This window comes from Palaemon carinicauda, chromosome 18 (genome assembly GCF_036898095.1).
Source record: "Palaemon carinicauda isolate YSFRI2023 chromosome 18, ASM3689809v2, whole genome shotgun sequence".
In the NCBI taxonomy this organism is placed as follows: domain Eukaryota; kingdom Metazoa; phylum Arthropoda; class Malacostraca; order Decapoda; family Palaemonidae; genus Palaemon; species Palaemon carinicauda.
The window spans coordinates 32,338,024-32,354,055 of NC_090742.1; the positions used below are offsets into that span (position 1 = coordinate 32,338,024).

The 16,032-nt window shown below is 43.4% G+C and overlaps 1 protein-coding gene across 1 annotated transcript in view; it reads right to left on the reverse strand.

Annotated features, from left to right (window-relative positions):
- LOC137657037 (ribonuclease P protein subunit p25-like protein) overlaps positions 1-16,032 on the reverse strand; it is an 88,216-nt gene that overhangs the window by 35,389 nt on the left and 36,795 nt on the right. Inside the window, exon 3 of the mRNA XM_068391396.1 lies at positions 7,246-7,374. Within this exon, the coding sequence (XP_068247497.1) occupies positions 7,246-7,374 (129 nt within the window). The remainder of the gene's footprint in view (positions 1-7,245; positions 7,375-16,032) is intronic.

The following is a 16,032-nucleotide window of genomic DNA, read 5'->3' on the forward strand; positions in this document are numbered from 1 at the left end:
CGTGTAGTAATCATGCACATGCTTTGCTTAAGCTACTTACGCTATGTTCGGAAGTGCCTGCTCTAAGCATTCAAATCATAACAAGCTTACGTATGGGGGCCGCCATTTGCATTTGTGACGTCATTAGTCTAAATCAGCTGCTTTCCATATGACGTTTTCGTTGTAAACAGAATTTAAAACCTTACCTTTTCTGGATGATTTGCATAAGAGTTTGATTCTGTTGTAGTAACATATTTACGATATCAGAATTAGAAGGCATATCACTATCTGCAGTCGATTGTGTGCGTTTTTCGTTACTGATTACGTTCTCCTCTCCGCTGGAGTCTTCGCTAAGCCGATGAACCTCCGCGGAGGTAAGAATTTGCCTAGACATAATTAAGCCGTGGGCTGAGATATTACTCTGGTTGCTGAGTGCAGGATAATGAAAATCAGCAAATGTTGGGAGCAGCGGGAGGGAAAAAGAGGAGAACGTTCTGTGCCGAAGTCAACTTCAGAAATGTGACTTCCATTGCCGAGTCAACCCGCTCGTCTCTGGTAACTCCGCCCAAGGAGGCGTGGTTTAGGGCTCGCGCCGCCGCTTGGGGGGGTTCCAGGGGGGGGTGTATAAGCTACCACTGGTGAGTCCGGAAGGTTGAGACCTCCCTCTCCAGAATTGTCCCTTCCGACTGAGACAATCTGCCATGACATTCAAGTTGCCTTGGATGAACCTCGTAACTAGCGATATGTTTAGACCTTTTGACCAGGTGAGGAGGTCCCTTGCGATCTCGTACAACGTCAGTGAGTGGGTCCCTCCTTGCTTGGAGATGTACGCCAAAGCCGTGGTGTTGTCCGAGTTCACTTCCACCACTTTGCCTTGAAGGAGAGACCTGAAGCTTTTCAAGGCCAGATGTACTGCCAGTAGCTCCTTGCAGTTGATATGCATTGTCCTTTGACTCGAGTTCCATATTCCCGAGCATTCCCGACCGTCTAATGTCGCGCCCCAGCCTATGTCCGATGCGTCCGAGAAGAGAACGTGGTTGGGAGTCTGAACAGCCAGGGGCAGACCCTCTCTGAGGCTGATACTGTCCTTCCACCATGTCAGGCAAGACTTCATCTTCTCGGAAATGGGGATCGAGACCGCTTCTAGCGTCTTGTCCTTTTTCCAGTGAAATGCTAGGTGATATTGAAGAGGACGGAGGTGTAGTCTTCCTAATGCTACGAACTGTTCCAGGGATGATAGCGTCCCTATCAGACTCATCCACTTCCTGACTGAACATCGTTCCTTCTTCAGCATGTTCTGGATGCATAACTGGGCTTGGCTTGTTCTGGGGGCCGACGGAAAAGCCCGAAAAGCTAGACTGTGAATCTCCATCCCTAAATACACAATAGTTTGGGATGGGACCACTTGTGACTTTTCTATATTGACAAGGAGACCCAATTCCTTGGTCAGATCTAGAGTCCACTTTAGATCCTTCAGACAGCGACGACTGGAAGAAGCTCTGAGAAGCCAGTCGTCCAAATAGAGGGAGGCTCGGATGTCCGCTAAATGAAGGAATTTGGCTACATTCCTCATCAGCCTCGTAAACACAAGAGGAGCTGTGCTTAGGCCAAAGCACAGGGCTTGAAACTGGTAGACAACCTTTTCGAAAACGAATCTCAAAAAAGGTTGGGAGTCCGGGTGGATGGGGACGTGGAAGTAGGCGTCCCTTAGGTCTAACGAAACCATCCAGTCTTCCCTTCTGACCGCTGCTAGAACCGACTTTGTGGTCTCCATGGAGAACGTCTGCTTTGTGACAAAGACATTCAGCGCACTGACGTCTAGCACCGGCCTCCACCCTCCTGTCTTCTTGGACACCAAGAAGAGACGGTTGTAGAATCCTGGGGTTTGATGGTCCAGGACTTTGACTACCGCTCCCTTCTCTAGTAAGAGAGACACTTCCTGTTTCAATGCTCGTCTCTTGTCTTCCTCTCTGTACCTGGGAGAGAGATCGATGGGGGACGTTGCTAGAGGGGGTTTTCGTACAAACGGGATCTTGTACCCCTCTCTGAGCAACTTCACAGATTGTGCATCTGCGCCTCTCTTTTCCCAGGTCTGCCAGAAGTTCTTGAGTCTGGCTCCCACTGCTGTCTGAAGAAGTTGGCAGTCAGACTCTGCCCTTAAAGGACTTGGTTCCTTTCTTCTTTCCACGTCTCCCTTCGGCACGAGCACCTCCTCTGCTGGAGGCTCTGCCACGAAAGGGCGGAATAAAACGGGACGCTGGAGTGTCCATCCTTGGTCTAGCTGACAAGGTAGGCAAAGGGGTGGCTTTGCGAGCAGAGGACGCAACAAGATCGTGAGTATCCTTCTGTATCAAAGAAGCGGCAATCTCCTTAATCAGGTCCTCTGGAAAAAGGCACTTAGAAAGAGGAGCAAACAGAAGTTCGGATCTCTGGCATGGTGTAACTCCAGCTGAAAGGAATGAACACAGGTTTTCACGCTTCTTAAGGACTCCGGACACAAAGGATGCAGCAAGCTCATTAGACCCATCACGTACGGCCTTGTCCATGCAGGACATAATGAGCAAGGAAGTCTCCTTCTCCGTCGGAGAGATCTTTCTGCTTAGAGCTCCTAGACACCAGTCTAAGAAGTTAAATACCTCGAAGGCTCTAAATATCCCTTTCAAAAGGTGGTCCAGGTCCGAAGATGACCAACATATCTTCGAGCGTCTCATGGCTAGGCGGCGGGGAGAGTCTACAAGACTTGAGAAGTCGCCCTGGGCAGAGGCAGGAACTCCCAAGCCGAGAACTTCTCCCGTGGCATACCAGACGCTCGATCTAGAAGAGAGTCTAGCAGGGGGAAACGTAAAAGCTGTCTTCCCTAAACTCTTTTTGGACTGCAGCCATTCTCCAATCACTCGCAAAGCTCTCTTGGACGAGCGTGCGAGGACGAGTCTAGTAAAGGCAGGAGTGGTTGACGGCATGCCTAACACAAACTCTGACGGAGGCGAACGCGGAGCTACAGACACAAACTGGTCCGGAAACATCTCTTTGAACAGGGCCAAAACTTTCCTAAAGTCCAAAGAGGGTTGCGTAGACTTAGGCTCGTCCAGTTCTGAGTGCGGTTCATCTTCATGTGCAGCACCATCATCATCAGAAAGTCCCTCATCCGATAACTGATGAGGGAACGGCAACGGAGTGGGTAACGGCTGGTTGGCTGAGTCCGGCCACACGGGTGCATGCGTGACTGAGCCGGACGCAACGTCATGGAACTGCTGCCCAGTCTGTGAGCTGGCAACAACCATAGCAGCGCGGGGACGCACAGCGTCTACTCCAGACTGTCTAGACTGATGTGGGTGAGCAGTGGCAACCACACTGGGTTGCGGAGGTTGACGCACCGCGTCAAAACAAAACAACTCTGACGGTTGTTGAACCTCCCGAACGTCAACGGATACCTCCGTGCATCGCTGAACGTCAACATGCGGCTGGCAGATCACACTGGAACGCATGGGTGGCGGAACTCTCTCAACTGGAGTGCGTGAGAAGGTTACCTCAGCGTCCCCAGGACGCACAACCGATCGTGTGGGTGGTTGTAGGCAAGGAGCTGCACTAGCTGGTGCGGCAGCAACCTTCTCCGCACGAAAGTCCTGCATAAGCGACGTTAGTTGAGACTGCATGTCTTGCAGTAAAGACCACTTAGGGTCTACAGGAGCAGGTGCGGCGACAGACGGTGTAACTGTCTGAAGCAGTACCGCTTTGCCTCTCTTAGGAGGTGAGCAGTCATCGGATGACTGCAGCGAGTCCGAACTGACCCAGTGGCTACAGCTGGGCCGTTGGACTTGCGCGGAAGGGACCGACTTGCGCTTTAATGGTCGTGAGACCTTGGTCCATGGTTTCTTTCGAGAAACACCTTCCGAAGACGAGGTATAAATGGGCTCTCTCGTCTTTGTTAGGCAGGGGCGATCTTGGGTAGATACGCCCGATACCACGGAGGGAAAGTCTGTTCGCTGATTAAAGCCTCTCGAACCCATTTGTCGTACGACATTGCTTCTCCCCTGGACTTGGGAGCTTGCAAGAGGTCCCGGACTAGGAGGACGACAGGCACGAACAGACGAACCCTCAAGCGCAACACTATCCACAACACTATCACTCACTTTAACACTTCCCACTGCACTTTTACACTTCAGCTCCTTCACATCCGCCATGAGCTGATTACGGTCACTAGCCAGGGACTCAACTCTCTCACCCAGAGCTTGGATGGCACGCATCATATCAGCCATCGAAGGTTCCTGAGTGCCAGAAGGGGGATTAGGAGCAACCACTACAGGAGAAGGAATAGGTTGTGGGGCATGAGGAGAGGAAATGTCAACAGAACGAGAGGAACTTCTCCTAACTCTATCTCTCTCTAGCCTACGTGTATACTTTTGGAATTCGATAAAATCGAATTCCGAAAGCCCAACGCACTCCTCACATCGATCTTCCAATTGACAGGTTTTATCCCGACAATTGGAACAAACAGTGTGAGGGTCGATAGAGGCCTTCGGAAGACGCCTTGAACAGTCCCTAGCATTGCACTTCCTAAATTTTGGGACTTGTGAAGGGTCAGCCATTTTGAATTGGTCAAAGGGGAATTCAAAAACTATCAAAAAGTCATCAACAAAGAATCCGTAATCAAAAAGAGTTCAAGGAATTGCGAAGAGAAAGCCTGCACAGCGAAAGCTCAAAACTAGAATAGTGTACTTCACCAATTAGTTGTGAAAACAAATCCAGTTAGCAACAGCGAATAAGTACGTCTTGTCGGTAGCACGACAGAGAGAAAATTGAGTTCTTTGTTTACATTGAGTACTGGGTATCTGGACGACAGATGGCGCTGTTGGGCACACCCGCAACTTGTGTAGCGATCGCTGGCGAATTTTACCTTAGAGTTTTCTGTCGAGCAACAGAGTTGCAGCTATTATAATCACCGGCTAAGTTAAATATTGAAAATATAGTATTTCTTCAGTTATCGTAAATTTTGAAAATCATTATATTCTAATATACAAAAAATTGTGAACAATGAGATCTGTATAGATCCCATGAGCCACAAGACGAAGTATTACACCCTTCAGTGCTAGCACAAACCTCAGGGAGAGTACACGTTTGAGTTTGACCTCTGACATTCGCTCGCTTTTACGTCTGTTATTATTGGTTTCTACAAGAATTTCATCTTACCAAAGAGGAAAAGACAATTTCAACATCTTGCTAACATAAAGAAGAAGAAAATTTGCTCTGATAAGAGTTCAGAAGTGGGTAATATCGATGATATTAGCGTTGTTAGTGAAGGATGAAGGAGTGACCGTCTCGCTTGACCAGAAGCCTAAAGAAGTACTGTAAGATACTGAGCAAGGGGATCTTCATTTATGATTACATTATGATAAATAACATTGCATTTTTTTATCAATATCCAAAAAAGAACATAAAATTCATAGTAATCATAATCTATTAATACTGTCTTTGTAAAAATACAAAGGAAAACATTGAACACCCGTATCTCAAAACTATACTTATTGAGATTCTAATTCTATCTTCTCCCTTAGTTTTAAAGATATAGCATTGAAATTTGGTATGTTACTTAGAAAGACATTATAAAAAAGTCGAATAGAGCCCTTTTTTCCAATTTTTTTCTTAATTTTTTCCTGGATTTAAAGGGTTTATTTCTTTATCATAATGAAAGAATTCATATCTAGCAAAAAAATTGCCTTTTGGAAAAAATCTATTTAAGTTGAGTTCTACATCAGGTCTATATAGGGTAGTAATCCCAGGTTTTAATATTAATTATCAAGGGAGGAGATGGAATTTGAAAAACTCTCATTTTCAGGATAAATCACCCTGGCTTCGCAAAACTGAAGGTCAGAGGCAAAACTCCTATACAGTTTGGAGATGTCCTAAGTCACTTTATTAAGTGGTATGAATGTCAAAGTCCTGTCCTTAAAAAACAGCATTAGCTGGTCGGCCCCCTTAACAGCAACGCGATCACCAACAACATCCTGGAACTACACATTTGTCCTTGAAGGCACATCAAGAAACACACATGTATACTTGTCGAGCAACTCTTCTAGATCAGCATGCTGCTGAATAGACAAATGAGACAGCATTACATCCAGATGAGCGAGAACTTCCGAGTTGCATAATCTGAATGACAAACAGAAAGACTTTACATCAAAATCACTATCTTCATCCCCTTTATTTTTCTCTTCTATACTGATGACTGCAGCTGTCTTGGCTTCTTCATTTCATTCATGGTTAGCTTTAAGCATGTTGATATGAGATATGACACACACACCTCTTTTGTTTCCCTTATCAGGTGTACTGACAACATACCGTTGGTGTCACTAATTTTCCTTTCAATCATATTTGGTCCATTGAACTTGGCACTCAAAACATTTCCAGGAACAGGAAGCAACACCAGAACTTTCTCACCAGGCTGGAATTTTCTAGCTCTTGATGAACGGTCATACCAAGTCCTCTTATTTTTCTTGACTATCTTAAGATGATCACTGGCAGTATGACAGGCTGTCTTCAGTCTTTCTTTAAATTCCGACACATAATTTAAAAGATTGTACTTTGCAGTTTCATTCATCTTCTTCTCCTTTAACATCTTCAATAGACCCCTAACATCATGGCCAAACACCAGCTCAAGCAGGCTAAAACCAAGGGATTCTTGAACAGTCTCCTGATAGGCAAACAGCATAAGAGGCACTCCATCATCTAAGTCTGCCATATTGGCCAGTTCTAGAGCTCCTTGTGACTGTAGGTACCCGTATTTTATGAATTTTGTGAAATTTTGTAAATATTTTCATTATGTTAAATATAGTAAATGTTATATGTTTGCTGGGTATTATTTTCTTTCACTGTTACAGTTTTGCTATTTTCTAAGCTAAATTACCATAACTAATACGGGAATAAAACAAAGTAGATTTCAAATAATCTATGTTTTGATATAACTGACTATAACAAGGATGCAACAGTGCATCTGTACTTTACTTGTTGTGGCCGAAAACATAAGAGAAGAGAATTTGACAGGTGGGGGGAGTGGGCTCCTCAACCTTGTTCACCATCTGTCTTTCAACTGCCTTGTTAAACAATTTCAATGTCGGTCTAGCTTGCACTTAAAACATATTCCTTACTTACAGGACGATGGTTAGTATTTCAAGCACTAACAAAATAGCACTCATTCATTTAATGGTTTTTGTAAACAATAAATATGATGAAATCGATATTGGGTAGTCCACCAACGTAATACAAGCTTACCTTTTGTAACTCAGCTGGGTAACTTGATGAAGGCCTTTCACCCGTTTCTTAACAATTTCTACCACCGACACAACCTTCATAACTGCTGGGCCAGCACCTACCCATAACAGTTGTTTCTCTGTTTTCAACCTTTGCATCAAAATATAAAAATAGATTAATTTAAAAATATCACATATTTAAATCAACTTGTATTTTTCCTAACTATACAAGCCAGAGTCCTTTAGTAGGAATACGACTTCAGCAAAGTTGGAATAGCCAGTAAAAATTTAATGAGGTAGTTATTACTGACAGGGGCCTGGGAACCCTAGCAGACCTTTAAGTCAGATAGATAATCAGTGACTTTCTAATTTGTTAACAAAAAAATTTACTCTCTTTAAAAGAAATCTTTTGAAAATTACCATCACATGATGATTTGAAATTTTTTAAATTATAATTATCTCATGTTTTGATCAGTTACTTTGATACATCAGATTAAAATGACAAATTTGGAAGTAATTTGTATTTTTCCTAATCATACAAACCTGAGGTCTTTACTACGGATATATTGCTCAGGCATAGCTGGAAACAAGTCAAGAACTTTTTGTGTGAGGTAAACAACCTGCCACTAGTTAGCGGGGAATAGACCAACCACCCACCTCGCATACTCGGCTAGTCTATTTATCCACTTTTGATTGCAGGCAGGACATTTTAGGGGGATAGGTGATGGAGGACCAAATCTGAGTAAAGAGCTTAGGTTTGTATGGTTATGAAAAATACAAATTATTTCCAAATTTATTACTTGTTTCTACAAAAATACAAATCATTCACTTTTTACCTTGGAGACTAACCTTTAGGTGGATGGAAGTCCAAACACCCAACTGGCTGGGAACTTGACCTGGGGTACGACTCTGAGCTCGTGCAAGTGTGAGAGGGGTGTCCGTGTAACCTCGCAAACTCTCTACATAAAAAGCTAGAGTTAACGGCCTGGGCAATGGTGGTGTACGTGTGGAAACTTCAGCACTGTGACTTGACGTGGTGTACGTGTGGAAACTTCAGCACTGTGACTTGACGAAGTAAGGATATTGGAATGGGTAACAATCCTACGGTATTACTTAATCTAGACATTGCCAGACTCCCCGTTGCATGGAAAACGGGGGCATAAAATATATAACATACTGTATTGCAGGTACACAAGGGAAATGGGTATTACCAACAGTCAGAGGTAGGCCCCCTTGCATAGACCTCTAGATGCTGTGTCCCAAGAGAGGGGAAGATGAAGGAAGAAAGGGCCATTCATTCTGTTCATTTATCCCAGACCTATACCGGGTAACGTCTGCCCTCGATAGACTGCTACTTGCCCCGTAAGGGAGCTGAGGTAGCTTACACCACTTATGCTTCCACCACAGGACCTATGGAAAATGTATCCAAGCTCCTCTGGGTTACATCTTGCAGGTACTGGCGCATGAAGGTGTTCTGATGCTTTTAGACATCCACTTGTAGGACCAGCGCCACATACAATTTTCTTTTAAATGCTTGGGGAATACTAATATCCCTTGCATTGTGAGCTCTGGTTCTTCGATCTATGAGTGAGTCAGGACTCTTTATGCTCAATCAATATGGTGAATTCAAGCCGAGATCTTGTTTTTAGTGAATCTGCTTTTGACCCTGCCCGTGCTTACAAATAGTCATTTGATGTTCGGGTGAGTTCCAGAAGTTTGTTTAAGATCGGGCCTAAGTGTCTTCACAGGACATAGTAACAATTGATCAAGATCATCAGTTGCATGAAGGAGATTCAAGAAGGTCCCGAACCTGGGGTCCTCTACAGCTGGATTCTGAGTCTTAGCAATGTACTCAGCGTAAAGTTGAGCATTACTTGCCCCCATCTCCTTGAATGGGCTATGTCACAGGAAAGACCATGCAACTCACTGACCCTTTTGGCAAAGGACATGGAGAGGAGGAAAACCATCTTGAGACTCAAGTCACGATCTGAGGACTGACATAACAGTTCATAAGGCCATCCTTTCAGGGATTCTAGTACACAAACTACATTCCCAGGTGGTCTAACATCTGACTGTGGTATAGGTTAGCTCAAAACTCCATATGAGGAGAGACAATTCCATCAAGGAGGAAATGTTAACTCTGTTTAGTCTAAAGACAAGACTCGAGGCCGAGCAGTAGCCTTTCACCAACGAGACTGAGCAGAGTTTTTCCTCCCTCAGGTACAATAAGAATTACTGTAATGTATCACAGGGATAGTGGTATCAAGAGGAGTGAGATTCCTTCCACAACACCAACTGCAGAAGATAGTCCACTTCGCCTGATAGAAGGCTTACCTTTTTGCCACTGCTTGCGAAAAGCTTCTCTGCAAGCGGAGATGCTGGATAACATCCAGGCGTGAAGTCGTAGGGAAGCGACTACCTTGTGGTATATTATTATTATTACTACTTGCTAAGCTACAACCCTAGTTGGAAAAGCAGGATGCTGTAAGCCCAGGGACTCCAAGTGAAAAAATAGACCAGTGAGGAAAGGAAATAAGGAAAAACTACAAGAGAAGTTTAAGAACAATATTAAAATAAATCATTCATATATAAACTATAAAAACTTGAAATGAACAAGAGGATAAAAACTTCAAAATAACAAGAGTGAGTTTCTTTGAGGAGGTCGGGAAGGAGAGGAAGCTCTCTCGGTAACTCTGTCAGCAGAAGTATAAGGTCTGGGTACCATTCTGTTTGCTACCAGAGCTGGGCTATCAGGGTCACCGATAGGTCTTGCGCTGCCCTTACCTTATTGATAAATCTCCCCATCAGATAGAAGGGGGGAATGCGTAGATGTCCAGGGTGTCCCACAGATGTTGAAAGGCATCTTCAAAAGCTGCCTGGGGATGCGGTACTGGCGAGCAGTACACTGGAAGCTTCTGTCCATCTCAATATTTCTACAGCTAAATGGCAGAGAGCCAGTGAAAATGCACCTCCTTGTTTGTTGCGTTGTTGCTCATCAGCCCCACGGAGTGTCCTGAAAGGAGCTGGTGGAATTGCTTGTGGGATAGAAAGGCTGCCCTCATTTCCAGGAGGTTTATGTGGCACCATCACTCGCACTTGGTCCACAGTCCGCACACCATGTGGTGCAACATATGAGACCCCTCTTCTTTAAATGCATCTGTAAAGAGCATCAATCCCGGGGGAGGAGAGAAAAGGTCTACTTCCCCTGAGGAGGTTGGTGTCTAACACCCATCAATTCAGGCCTCTATTTTGCTTTAAACCTATCGAAACCTAGAGGTTCGGAGGGTCTTTATACTGAGACCAAAAGTTCTTCAGTTGCCACTAGAGAGAACAGATATGAAGACAGCCAATGACCCAGTAGCTTCTACCACTGTTGACCTGATAGCTTGTCATGCATTAGAAACAGGTTGGTTGCCTGTTTCAATCTCTTTACTCTATGTAATGATCAAAAGACTTTTCCTAGCTTTGTGTCAATATTAATTCCGAGACATACCAGGGTCTGCGTAGGGAGCAGAGAGGAATTTTCATGATTTACCACAATCCCCAGATCTGTCTCGATGAATGAGAAGGATTTCCATAGAGTACGCTAGAATCAGCTAATCGTCTAAATGTCGAAGTAACCGAATGCCCTGCTTGTGAGCCCAGGTCGACACCAGGGGAAAAACCCATATAAAGACCTGAGGTGCTATGAACAGGGCGGAGTACAGCACTTTAAACTGGTACATCCTGTTGTTGAAGATAAACTTTAGGTACATCTTTGACGATTGGTGGACTAGGATTTCGAAGAATTTTTCTTTGAGGTCCAGCGTTATCATGAAGTCCGATGGTCTGACAGCCTACCTGACCGTTTGAGCTGTTTCCATTTTAAAAGGAGTTTTTTGAACAACTCTCATTCAGAGCTGAGAGGTCTATGACTGGTCTTCAGCCTTCAGATGCCTTCTAAAACAAGAAAGAGTTGACTATAAAAACCTGGAGACTGGTCCTGGACCTCTTGGAGAGCATCCTTCTCTAGGATGGTCTAGACTTCAGCCCTTCTGAATCTTTGCTGATGCTGTTGTATAGGAGCTCATCATTGCCAGATTGCAGGATAGAGGAGGGAGGGAGAGCGTGAATGGGACGAGGTATCCTGCTCGGAAGATGGAGACCGACCAAGGTTCGGCCCCGTGGAAACTCTATCTCTTCCACCTGCTCTTCAGCATCCTCCTGGTCGGAAGAATGCACCCCATAGAGGAGGCAACTTCGTCTTCCACCTCTGACTACTCTCCCTCTCGAGCCTCAATAGCTAAAGGACTGCTTGGGATCTTTCTTCCTAGATGCAAGTTGTCTTGGGACTTGAGAGGTTGTCTTCTGCCCCTGTTGAGTTACTGGTGATCACTTCTATGATTATGGAGAAGAGAGTCAAGACTCGCCTTCCTCCATCCTTCTGCTACAGCTTCGATGTCCTCCACATTAAAGAGGGAGGAGCCGTCCATCAAGAAGTTTTGAAGCTTCATTGCCTCTCTTTGAAGCCCCTTCTTCCTAAATTTTGAAAGGACAGAGTCCCGTCTCCTCAGAACCCAGTTGACCCATTGGTTAAGGACGTTGTGGGTGAGGAATTCTACTGTCCTAGGCCTGAAAGTAGGAATGCTGACATAGCTTCCTTCTTCTAGTCCGAGGAGAAATCTCCATTCTTGAAGAGATATCCCATAGTCCCCAAACAATAGTCCTACTATGAGGCAAACTGCAAAGAGCACTTTGCTACCCTCTCCATGTTTCCTTCTCAGCCACCAAAAATATCACTGATAGAGATGCAAACTTGCCTAATGGCATGTTCTGGGTTAAAGCCAGTATTGCCAGATCCAGAGGCAGAGATGATGGATCAACCTCTGCTATCTCGTAGCATTTCCTCCGACAAACGTATGAAGGGACTGCAAAGCTTCTGCTACCTAGGCATATGCCCTCTTCTTTGCAAATTTGATCCCCCTAGACCAAGGCAAGGCTACCTTAATCTTGGTGGGTCGAGATGTGTTGTACAGAAGGTCAAGAACAATGTCCTTTCCCTCCAGGGGGACTTGATCTGGTTGGCCAAGAACGTTACAATGAATTATGGTTTGTGTGAAAAAAAAGCTTTATGGTTTGGATGTTATGAAAAATACTTTAGCCATTATTAAATTTATCTAATAAATTTGTTTATAGCCCTCAAGTGCCCCCCCCCCCCCACCCCAAAAAAAATACAGTACCTTAATCTGTTATTATTTCTTTTAACAGGTAATGGCAACAAGAACCTACCCCCAGTAGGGAGACAAGTAGAGGTGCTAGAATAGGAGTAATATTGCAAAACCCTGCACCTGTTTACATTGCTGGTCAGCCTGGTGAAGACTGTTAAAAGCAGGTTTGCTTGGAGATGGCAACTAGAATTGCTATCAAGTAGAGAGGCCTACGGCAGACCTTTGACTGTGCATATTGACAGAAATTCCCAAGTGTGAGGGATTTGACAAAAACTGTAGTGAATTAGCCCAGACAGTGGTCAGCGGGAAAGTATCTATATCAGACATACTTTGTGTATCATGTTAACCCACAGAATTGTTGGAGTGACATGAACATTCCTCTACATTTTAAACTACTGTGAACTTGGTATACTAATCCAGCTCTGAATAGATTCTTATCAATTATGCAGTGAAATAATTTAGACATTTCTTAATGATGTTTATTGAACTAGTACTCATCAAGTTGGCCAAGTTTGCAGCATAAATTGTGAACAGCATCCTTTATGTTAAAGAAATGACTTATACTGAATCTTATTTTGTGTATGGGTGACTTTGCAATTAAGAGGAGGGGCCTCAAAAATAATTATTACAAGTAGTCTCGACTCTTATCCATTTTCATGGGTGTAGAATAACACTGACATACTGTGTATCACCAAGGACTGTAAGCCTTTTTTGTTGTCTTCCTGATGTAGAGGTGAGAATGTAAAGTCAGGTTCAAGGTGCAACCTTGTTTTATAATCCCCTTGATCTTGAGGCAAGCTAATTCAACTTCTATTTGAATGTAGCCCAAACAGATACAGGGTTAGGGGCGCCTTTGAGTATACTTGTATCTGGAACCCATATGGGTGTCCAGCATGTGAATATTTTTTTTTTTTTTTTTTTTTTGATTATTCAAATCACTTGTTTTTTATCTTGTTATTGTGAGGCTGGAGTGTAAAGGGATACTAGTTTTTCTTCACATTATTTCTTATCAAAATTTGACAAAATATGTTATTGGCGACCTAATTATTTGTCTTTTTTTCTTATTATATCTGTTTTTAATAAGTCTCTTTTATTGTATTTTTTTCTCTCAGGAATGAAATAAATTTATTTTCCCTTTATCTTATAAACTGGAAGCATTTTCTTCCCCTGTAAATGTCCCCTTTTCAGCCACCAATTTTGTCCTTTTTTTTTCCCTTAGTATCAATGTTTTTCCCTTTATTTGTTTCCTCCACTAATGTTTAGTATTAAATAACCTGAAAAGGGCTTATCTCTTAATAATATTAAACAATTACATTCCTATCTGGGTCTCCTTGCCCAGAATAAAATCAAGGGGTGGTGCCCAGTGCCCAGTTCTCTTGACCTGTCACCTAGATTTTTGGGTATTCCACAGTTTTACCTCTTTGTGTGGTGAACGTTGGAGTGTGGTCGGCATTCAGACACTAGGCAGTTTGGTTGCTACCTCTGGCCACAGTCTGCAAACTACTACAACGCTGGTGAGGCGAGCGTTGGCGGGGAGACCTCCGTCGAGACAAACGCTGGCGAGGTGAACAGTGGTGAGGTGACTGACGAAGAGGCGAGAGATAGCAAGGCGAGTGTAACTGCCAGCTACCTGTCTGAGAGTACTAAGGTAAGGCGTTGTGTGATCTCATTGGTTGTACACGGCTTACTTGAGGAATCAGCGATGCCGAAGGTTTGCGAGGGGGTGAGTATGGACTATCAAACTCGCTACTCTGGACTAGGGAGGAGATTGCAAATGAGTTAAAACTCACGCCAAACAGAGGACTTCGCCCACCCCCCTCGCTAAGAGTAGGTGGATGGGTATGCTCCCTAGCGATCCGAGAACGTGTGTCAGTTCGCTCTTAACGAGACGAACTAGATGCTGACTGAACAGGTTCACGATGCCGTAACTGCAGAACAGTAGGTTTTACTTAACCAGAAGTTAAGATACTACCACTAAGAGTTACTGGGTCCTTTGACTGACCAAACAGTACTACATTGGATCCCTGTCTTGGGTTATGGCTCATTTTTCTTTTGCTTAGAAATATACAGGAAACTCTGACCTATTCTTTCCAAATTCTCCTCTGTCCACAACACTGAGATTACCAACCAATTAATTCTAATTCAGTGGCTCCTTTCCTTTTGGTAAGGATAGAAGAGACTCTTTAGCTATGGTAAGAAGCTCTTCTAAGAGGACACTCTGAAATCAAACCATTGTTCTTTAGTCTTGGGTAGTGCCATAGCCTCTGTACCGTGGTCTTGCACTGTCTTGGGGTAGAGTTCTCTTGCTTGAAGGTACACTGCGGCACACTCTTCTATCTTATTTCTCTTCAGCTTGTTTTTTGAAGTTTTTAAAGTTTATAGATAAAAGATCTATCTTAATGTTGTTACTCTTCCTAAAATATTTTATATTATTCATTACAGTACTTGTCTTTTAAACTTTCCTCACTGGGCTATTTTCACTGTTACAGCCTTTGGCTTATAATATCCTGCTTTTCCAACTACGGTTGTAGCCTAGCAAATAGTAGTAATAATAATAGTAATAATAATAATAATAATAATAATAATAATAATAATAATAAAATAATAATAATAAATAACCTTAGGTGCTACTCCCCAAAAAGTTGACTTTCCAGGGGTTGCCATGTGAAGGGTGTATTAATGATTGATGTGTTGTGTGAAGATTTCAAGATTGTGATCACATGATTTGAGATTTTTACTGTGGAAGATTTTTAGGATAATATTGTAGGGGACGCTTAAGTGAAATAAGCCATACATTGGTGTTTACTTTATCAGTAGGTAGTAGGAAGAGGTGGGACTGGTAAAACATTGTATATTCTATTATAGAATAACCAGTTACAACTTCATTATAGCACTACCCAGAAATTAACATTGGTATATAGATTTTTATCTAGAAATTATTACTGATGGTGAGACCAGTAGTTGTAATGGTATGGGAGTGCCCAATGGGTGGACGGTTTGTTTTGTTTTCTAATAATTTTTATCCTTTCTCATTTTGAAATGAACCATTTTTTATATAGATGTAGTATGGATTTCTTTACCAATTGTTCCTTGATTTGCAACCTTTATGTTTTTTTTTAAAGTGTAGCCATGCTCAAGTAAAAAAAAATCTTACCTGGAAAGCATACTACTTTATCTATTTAGGACTCAGTACAAAGTATCAGTGAAAGTGAGATGGTATGCTCAGGATAGAATATTAGAAAATTCTAAGGTTCTAGCTGGGTCTCCTTACCCCGTATAAAATCAAGGGGTGTTGCCAAGTGCCCAGTTCATTCTTGACTGTTTATTTTTTGCCCAGATCTCTGTGGTCGGCATTCTGATACTAGGCCATCTGCATGCAACATCAGGTAACAGTCCGCAAACCACTACAGTGTAATGCCCAATCATCGGCGGATGGGGGAGGAAGCCAACTTTGCATACCCTCAGCCTGAGGGCGGACATAGAAAGCAACGGGAGAAACCTGGCCACAGCAAGTTTCTCGATAGGATCCTTCAACGGGAAACCCCAAGAGGTCTCGTCAACAACTGCTCTTGCCTGACTACTGAAGTAGCTCGAACAAGAGA